Here is a 10000-nt window from a genome sequence, read left to right as displayed (position 1 = left end):
GGATATTGGCCGTCGTTAGGATTGTTCTACTGCACCTGGCGAGTTTCTATTAACACGCTAAAACATTTCTAATCACTATCTATTTTAATATCTTATCTAAAATTGTCCGATAGAAATAATTGATATAGGTCAATGACGAAAACGTCTGTTTAAAAATCTATTACACGTACTAATCATTCATTTGTAACAATATATCACTAAATTATTAATATAACAAATTCTTTCTCTCTCTCTCTCTCTCTTTCTCTCTGTTTCTGTCTCTCTCTCTTTCTCTGTCTCTCGCTCTTTTTCTCTATCTCTGTTTCTTTTTAAAGCTTTAAACGATTCGCCTAAAAGCAGTAAAATTTATCCTAATTCGGGAACTGTATATTACCGAGAACACCGATTACACTGCCCAACAGACATTTTTGTTTCCTCTTTAAATAATTAAAAAGTTAGATCTAAACTTGGGTATATGTGTATTCGGGAGGGCTCATTAGAAAAACGAATAGAATTTTATACATAAACTGATATATTACATACAATTAAAAATCTAATGCCGCATTTAGAAAAAAAACTCCTTCAAATATACTTCTTATTAAATTCTCATTTCTTACGATTTATTAAATATTTTTTATAATTCGTAACATACGCATATATTTATTTTTATATACAATATTTCACAAAAAAAGATTGGATCCGACATGTGACGAAGGAAAATCTAATGTTATATTTAGAAACCACAGAGTCAGATATATCCAAGAATAAGGTTTAACTTTCAAACGTAAAGACATAGAAAAAGAAAAAAAAGAAAAAAAGAAAAAAAAAAACAACAAAAAGAAGAACAAACAGAAAAAAAGATTGTTTATTATATTCATCTCCTTTTTTTTCCGTTCTTTTATTACTTTCGTTTTTGTCGTTGGGCGGTGAATTGTCACGAGGAGAGTTATCGCACGGCACCATTTCCAAATGAATAAAAGGAGTGGTGTCCTGCATGTCAATTATTGCTCGTTACACCCTCTTGTAACCATTATATTATCCTTTACTCTTGAAGGTGATAGGTGGCGAGTTGCAGGAACGTTTGATACCGGTACCCTACAGCAAGAGTTCGACAGACCAAGCTGTAAGCGCTCCTTTCTTGCTCTTTCTCTCTCTATCTCTATCTCTATCTCTATCTCTATTTCTGTCTCTTTCTCTTTCTCTCTCTTTCTATCTCTATCTCTATCTCTCTCTTTCTCTCTCTATCTCTCTAACTCTTTCTATCTATTACACTTTCTAACTATTTCTATCTGTCTACTACTACTACTACTACTATTACTACTATTACTATTACTACAACTACTACTACTTACTACTACTTACTACTACTACTACTACTACTACTACTACTACTACTACTACTAATACTTCTACTAACTGCTACCAACTGCTATTACTATTACCTAACTCACGCTATCTTTTTTCTTATACTACTATCTATCCGTCTTTCTCATTCACTCGATAATCTTTCTCTATCAGCGATTTCGTTCGCATATATTTCTATGAATATATAATTGTATAATTATTATCGATATTCTTAGAGAATTCAAGAGAATGAATTCGTTTCCTGCGTTTCTTTTTTTTTTTTTTTTGGTTCCTCATCTCTATCTCGAGTCGACCGAAATCGCTGCGTTTGTTTCTATGTCGAAAATTTATACGCTGCTTGTGTTTCTCGCTGGTCTCAAGCTTTTGTTCTAATGGACCCTGCTTTATGGTGTTTTTCCTTTTTTCTTTTCCTTTGACAGAATAATATCGTCTTTCTCTCTCTTTCCTCATGATCGGCATATGGGATAATGTTTCGAATATATTAAACGTTTCTTTTTTTTTTTTGTTTATTTAATATTACTCTCTAATATTTTGTTTCATTCTGATTTATCTCTATTCTCTATCATTGCGTCTCTCTCTCTTTCTCTCGTCAATTTATTCGCAATTTTTATAGAAAAGAAGTCTCAATACTTTTATGTATACTAATTTTCTTCTTACTTTATTCTATCTATCTTTTCTCTCTTTCTCTCTCTCTCTCTCTTTTTCTCAATTTTGATAAAAAAGATTATAATACTTTTTAATACTTTTATTCCTCTTTGAAACTCTTTCTAAAGTTTCTTTTTACAAAGATTGTCTTATTAATTTAAAATGCAGATGTTACCTTTAACCGATCGGTCAATAAAAAAAAAATTGTTTGTCTTTTATCATTCTCTAATAAATCCATTTATTATATATATATATATTTATATTTATATTTATAAATGGATCAGAGAGAGAAAAACGATCGGCTAATGGACGCTATAGTGAAACACACACAGTCGCTTCTTGCTAGAAACAAAAAGAACCTTCCTTTTTTCCATTTACTTTTAACTAAACAAACGAGAATGCTTTGAACCCTTTATTTTAGCTCACTGATCATTTCTGGCACGTATCAAATAAAAACTTTGTTAATTAAAAGGCCAATTATATTCTCGCCTAATCTCTCAATCGATCTTGCGACCGATGTAAACGGCTCTTCGTCGGGCGAATGGAAATAATTATAACAATATTCTATACATATATACCTACATACTATAAACGAAACAAAACGAAACAAAACAAAAAATCTCTTATACCATTAATCGTTACGAAACTTTATAAATTTATTTAACGCTTCAACAATTTATTCGATAGTGATTTATATATATATATATATTAAAAAAAAAAATAATAAATAAATAAATAAATAAAACAATAACAATCTGTCTGTCATAAAACGACACGACAAGAGGAAGAACAAAAAAGAAAAAATTAATTAATCGATCACGCGACATAAAGATTTATTTCAATATTATCAGATAATTTCTTTTTTATTTCAATCTAAAAAAATATATATATATATATATTTATATATGCAATTTTAATATAACAATAAAATTACGAAAGAGGAAAAGACCAGAAATAAAGTAAGTGCGATCTATGACTTATAAAGTCATAATGATCTATATACAGATGGATCAGGATCCTTTTATATATATATATATATATATATATATATATATATATATGTCCTAATCCTAACGGTTGATTATGTGATCGCCAAGAGAACATTAGAATGCGATATAATACTTTACTAGAATTATTCTAATCAACGAAATTATGACAATTATATAAATTAATCGATTATGTTTTCTTCCTTTCGTGTTTCTTTTTTTTTCTTCTTCTTTTACTACCATATTACGTTATGACGACTTTTAATTCGATCATGGTGATGAAAAAATTATGGTGTGAAACGTGTATGCAGTTATTTTGAGGTCATTATAATTCTCAATAATTCTTTTATGAATTACTATACATTGATCCATAATATTTTAATAATGTTCTTTTGGTAATATTCATTGTCTTTCATAATTATATATACATATGTATATATCTACATAGGTATATGTATTTGTCCCCTATCTATTTATCTATCTATATATCTTTCTCTCTCACCCATCATTCCCAAATATGGATTTTAAAATTAATCTTAATTGAAAATCCATATAGAAAAGGCATGCAATCACTTCCTAATATATATCTTAAGTATTACCTAAACCTATTTAAGTATAAAAAATGTTGACTCCAAAAAAAAAAAAAGAGGAAAAAGAAAAACAAATAATTTCAGAAAGAATCCTCACTCTACAATTTCATTTCGTAATTCAAATTCGAATGCTTCATCGTTACTCCTTCCAATCTTCGTATTCGAACCAGCATTTTTTTTCTAAACGTGCAATATGCAATATGCAATACACGATATACAATGTTTAGAAACATTTGTTCATTTTTGATTCGATGATAAATATTCACGTACACTTGTATCGTCATTCAGTTTCTTTCTTCTCTCTCTCTCTCTCTCTCTTTTTCTCTCGCTTTCTCGTTCTTCTAATTTCTCTTCTAAGGTCAAGGTTGTGATCTTTACTCCCATTCTTCGTAATGTACAATATCATAAGATCGGATAATCGAATGATCGAATAATTGAACGTGAAAAAGCTTTTGACACGTTTGATTCTCTCTCTCTCTCTCCATCTATATATATATATATATATATATATATATATATATATATATACATATAAATTCTTAAAGGGTTGTATTTATTTTATATCAATTTAGAGAGAGAGAGAGAGAGAGAAAGAGAACGTACCTTAGTCCCATAACAAACACATACACATATAAAACTCTCTTCATCTCAATTGGTATATCTTCATTCTATATTCTAATTCATCTAATTCATCTAATTCGAAATCAAAAAATCTTCGATCGTTTCTCTCTTTCTCTTTCTCTCTATCTCTCTCTTACTCTTACTCTTTCATTCTCTATTTCTCTCTTTCTGTCTCTCTCTCTCTCTCTCTCTCTCTTTATGTGTGTGTATCTGTCTATCAATCTCTCTCTCTTATTGTTTCTAACGAAACACTCAATCACGCGTGTATATTGCATACATACACAAAATTCTAAATGTATCTCCTCGAGAGATACTCTTTATCGTCGCTAAAAATAATTTTACTATTTTTTTTTTCTACTCCCTAATTATTCATTATTTATTATTTATTATTACGATTGTTATTGTTATCGTTATCGTTACTGTTACTGTTCCTGTATGCCCATCTTAAACACCAAGTTTTTAATATTATTGCACGCATAATAATAGACTCAACGAATCGACATACACACGTACACAAACTATGGTATAATGATTTATATTAAATTTCATGCTCCAGCTTCAATCGTCAATTTTGTTTTGTCTTCTTATTTCCTTTTTCAATTTCTATCTATCTGTCCGTCTATCTATCTATTTATCTATCTTATTTATCTGTCTGTCTGTCTGTTTAATTTATATATGTATACGTCTCTGATTATCATCGCTTGTATATTTTGTTCTTTTATTCTCTTCTCTCTCTTTCTCGATATTTCGAAGCTTTCAATATGTTTTCTTTTTCTTTTGCGTAAATGTTTCTCTCTCTATATATATATATATATTTGTATGTTTTCACATTGTTGATATTTTCGTGATTATTATTGGAAGATCGATGAGTGGGATTTACGAGATATATGTACCATGTTTTTTTTCCGATATTGTTTATTTTCCTGTTACATTCTTTTATTATTATTTTTTTTTTCTACGGCTTCAGCATGGATTTTTTACTTGATTTATTTAATTTATTTATGTCTTTTCATTCTCCTCGTCCGACGAAACTCGAGATTAATAATTAAAACCTTAAAAGCTATCAAACGAAAACAAAAAATCATATCTACGTTATTATCATTCATTATACAAAAATTTCATTAAACAGTCTCGATAAAGATATAATTAATATTGAAGATTAAATTGATTATACTTAATGTATTTGATTAAATGATAGCTTTTAAGGGATACGAGATCCTTTTTAAAGGATTTGAAAATTGGTGATATATAAATACAAAAAAGGAACGATTAAAAAATCTTCTTCTAGATCTTTGATATATATATAATATATACGAAGATCAACGTAAGTCGCATCGATCGATCTTCGATGATTTTTATTATTAAATATCGTATTTTTTTTTCTTCATGTGATTTTCGTTGTACAGCTGTCTATGATAGTCGTTGCCAATGATTGCGTTAAACAATTATGCACTTTAAACAATCGGCTACGTTGTTCTGCCTAATATACACATATACACACGCATACTCAATAATTATTAATTGAATTATATAAAAGAAAAAAAAGAAAAAGAAAAGAAAATTATCGATAATATCTATAGCGATATTTCCAACAGATAATTCTTTTTACAAGGCTTTGCAACGTAGACCTTTCGTTTGCACACCTATACGAAAAGAATAATAATTCAAAGAAAATAAAAACAGCAACAATAAAATTGTTATGAAATTCTAAACGAAAAATCTTTGAATTAACATATAATCTTTTCGTGTAAGCGAGATGCTAAAAAAAAAAAAAAAAAAAATATATATAAAAGAAAATTTATTTTATTGCATTTATACGTCTTCTTTCTATGTGTAATACGTACGTGCATATGATCTTACATATATATAGATATTATATATATATATATATATATATATGTATATACACATACATATATATATAATAATAAAAAACAAACAAAAAAAGGTTTACAACAAAAAAGGTAAGGATATAAAGAACAGCATTCAAACAAAACAAATCGTGATAGAAAATAAAGGAAGAAAGGAAGAACGAAGGACACTAACAAAAACGAGAACGAAGTAAAAATGGTTTAGATGATTAAAAAACAGAAAGAAAGAAAAAAGAAAAAACCAAGAAAAAAATTATTGAAAATTAAAAGATCCAAGTAAAAACAAAAAAAGATATAATACATACAATATTCTTGATATTAATGAACGCTCTACTGATGAAAAAGCTTTACTGTGGCTTCGAAAGCTTCGCAAACGATTTTTTAATTCTTTTTTTTATTTTTATTTTTTTACTGTATGAAATGAATCTCTTTCTCTCTCTCTCTCTCTCTCTCTCTCTCTCTCTCTCTATTTCTTTCTCTCTTTAAATTTCCTTTGTCCCACTTTCCGTCTCACTCTTACAGATAAAGATATAATCCTTTTTTAATATTATCTCCTTTATCCTTTTATCCTACATATACATACATACATACATACATATATATATATGTATGTATGTATATATTTTTTTCTTTTTCTTTTCTGTATATAACTTTATCCAAAGATGTGTCCTATTTTCTTAATTATCCTACACCTTCCCAGCCACAAATTATACGAAGAACGAAGCACAGAGAAACGAAAATTTCATTTCAACTTCGAGAGAATCAACGTTGGTTTTACTATCTTCAAAACATTCCCACGCATAAAACGTGTGCACACTTTTAAAATCCAACATAAATAGAGTGCCGAGGCTACTTAATCTCCGAGTAAGTATATACATATATATATATATATATAAATGTATGTATACACATACATATATATATACATATAATTTTAACAATGTTTATATATAAATCACAGTCTTAATACATACAAACTTATATATATATTTTCAATATATACACGAGGAAGGTAGAAGAAAAATTTTTGGACGTGGCCAAAAGAAGATCTTAGATTGATTTTAAAGATCAATTATCTCTTTTTCGAAACTTTTTACATTAATTTAATTTTGTATTCTTCTTTTTTGCAGATTAAAAATTTAAATAGCGAGAAAAGAAAAGATAAAAGAATAATTGATCTTTAACATCATTTGACAATTTTTAACCACATCTAGTAATTTTTCTATCCATCCTGTATATTCATATGAATATAAATGCATATGTATGTATTGAGAAAATAAAAAAAAAAAGGGAGAAAATTATTAGAAAAAGATTTTTCTTTTCTCTCTGAACGAACGAGAGAAAAAAAAGAAATAAAAGCAAATTCAAGGAGGAATACAAAAAAAAAAAAAAAAAAATATTTGAAAGAAACGGAATGACCGAAGAATAAAGGAAAGGGAATCTATGGAAGATATTATTATGGTGATACTGTATAATATCATGGGGAAAAGCGAGAGATTTTTTTGTTTAACTAATTAATTTTCTTTACAGAATTCGTTGCATTTCTAATTGGCTGTTGAAAGACAAGCTAAATGATGATGATGATGATGATGATGATGTTGATGATGATGATGCATGTGCTGCAGCAACTCGAAATTTGTTACACGCTATATATTTATCTGTTTATAAATACATATATATATATATATATGTGTGTGTGTATATATGTATATATGTATATCACCTGGCTGTTTGCTCTGTGCATCAATTTTGTGCTAAATATATGTATATGTGTATTGTGTTTCTATATATACATATATATTTATATTTATATATTTATAAATCTTTATATATAAGATATATATATATATATTTTTGTTATAATCATAATAGATACACGCAGACACACGCATATGCACCTATCGCCGCCGAAAATATTTGTTTTTTATATAAAAAGCAAACAAAAAAGTATACAAAAAAAAAAAAAAAATAATAACTTACGAGCGCGCCGATTTTTCACGCTAATTTTCACGCTGACGTTCTTTTCTCTCTCTCTCTCTCTCTTTTTTTTTTTCTTTTGCAAACATTGCCTATCTCGATTTTATATTTAATATCTTCGAACGATCTTTGCACGATTATCGATCGAACGTTTTTCGATTAACGCATATCGTAGTGTCTCTCGATTCTTCTTTCTAACGATTTTCTAATTATTTATTTATTTATTTATTTATTTATTTTTTATAGCATTTATTCTCTTATCATAATTTTTCCTGCACGGATATATACATATATTTTTTTAATTTTACCCTTTCCAGTGTAGAAAGATTTAAATCATTACGCGAAAGAAAAGAAAAATTATATCAATTATCTTACTCAATGTGAGTGAGTATATTTTAAGATCGGTGAGAATAAATAAAACAATTGTAATAATAATAATAATAATAATGATGATGATGATGATGATGATATGATAATGATACATTGATGAATATATCACTCGAGATAAATTACTTTTTGTTTTAATTATTTTTTTTCATTCTCCTTATTTTTTTATTATTAATCAAGTCACTGATCTAATGATTATCGATACTTATCGTTCTTGTTGTTATTATTATTATTATTATTATTATTATTATTATTATTATTATTATTGTTATTATTATTACTATTATTATAGCGAGTAAGAGTATATGTGCATACACACATACAGGGTGGAGCAAAAGAGGTAAGGTCCAGATATTTTTCCTAATAAAAAAAAAGTATGTTTCTTTTCTCTCTTTTTCTCTTTTGCATTCATTTTTTTTCAATCGTTCAATATGATATATTTATATATATATCTATTATACTAATCGTCAAATTATACAGAATGAGACAAATGTGATTATAAGTTTCAACATGAACGTTTAAAAATTAATTACACTTTTTTGAGACTTTGTTTCTAGGATTTTAAATATTTCAATACCACTAAAACAACAAACAAAAATAAGCCTAAAAATTCTCGAGAAAGAATTATTAATTTTCTTTTATAATCGCTTAGAAATTCATAATCACTTTTGACTCAATCCTAATAAGATCGCTGTTAACTAGCCTTATTTTCTTTTTCCTATCCTTCCTAATCTCGGCCAAAATAAATTGTCAAACTTTTAGTTCGATAAAAATTACAATTTTCCTTGTTTTTTTTTTGTTTTCCTTTTCTTTTTATATGTATAATATTATTGGTCGAGGTTTAGGAAAACTTTGCAAATGGCATTGGTACAAACACTTTTCCTTAGCTAAGCACTTATCTAAATCTTTTTCTATATACTAATTGATTTGAAAATTTTTCTTTTATTTCTACTATCTTTCTCTTTCTCTTTCCTTTCTATCTTTTTTCTATCCTATCGTCTCTTTCTCTTTCTACCTTCTCTCTCTCTCTCTCTCTCTCTCTCTCTCTCTCTCTCTCTCTTTCTCTCTCTCTCTCTATTTCTCTCTCTAATCTTTACCCATACATACACACATACATTCTCTATCAACCTGTATTATATCCTATCGAGGAGAAGGCTAACTAACATAATTACGAAGGAAGACGAATTGTTTTTTTTAATTAAAAATTATTATTATTATTATTATTATTATTATTATTATTATTATTATCGTTATGTAGATACAATAAAAATTATTATGTATAATTTAAATATTTCATCAAATTTAATAATTCCTCGTTGCTCGTTCGAACGAAATTCTAATTTTTCAACATTCACGGGAAATTTCATTTTCAATTTATATTAAGTAATATTTATTTATATAAACAAAAACAGAACAAAAGCGAAAGTAAACGATTAATACATTTTTTTTTAACTATCGATCAAATCTCTGTAACCCCATTTATAAATTCGTCAAATTTAAAAATTGATTGTAACTTATTACATAAAATATGTTTGTCATGTTTGAAGAATGGATAAAGAACTGTTTCTTTTTTAGAGAC

At 27.2% G+C, this 10000-nt stretch overlaps 2 protein-coding genes across 7 annotated transcripts in view; one reads left to right on the top strand and one right to left on the bottom strand.

The window, feature by feature from the left end:
- LOC122636339 (KN motif and ankyrin repeat domain-containing protein 1) overlaps positions 1-10000 on the bottom strand; it is a 94142-nt gene that overhangs the window by 36349 nt on the left and 47793 nt on the right. The window lies entirely within an intron of this gene.
- Positions 1-10000, top strand: part of LOC122636337 (plasma membrane calcium-transporting ATPase 3) — an 88591-nt gene that overhangs the window by 77351 nt on the left and 1240 nt on the right. The window contains exon 14 of one of the 6 annotated variants that reach the window (XM_043827452.1): positions 1034-1102. The exons of the other annotated variants lie outside the window; for them this stretch is intronic. Coding sequence (XP_043683387.1) covers positions 1034-1102 — 69 coding nt within the window. The remainder of the gene's footprint in view (positions 1-1033; positions 1103-10000) is intronic. 6 annotated transcript variants of the gene reach the window in all.

Source organism: Vespula pensylvanica, chromosome 21 (genome assembly GCF_014466175.1).
Source record: "Vespula pensylvanica isolate Volc-1 chromosome 21, ASM1446617v1, whole genome shotgun sequence".
NCBI classification, from domain to species: Eukaryota; Metazoa; Arthropoda; class Insecta; order Hymenoptera; family Vespidae; genus Vespula; species Vespula pensylvanica.
This window is presented reverse-complemented; position numbering and strand designations above follow the sequence as displayed.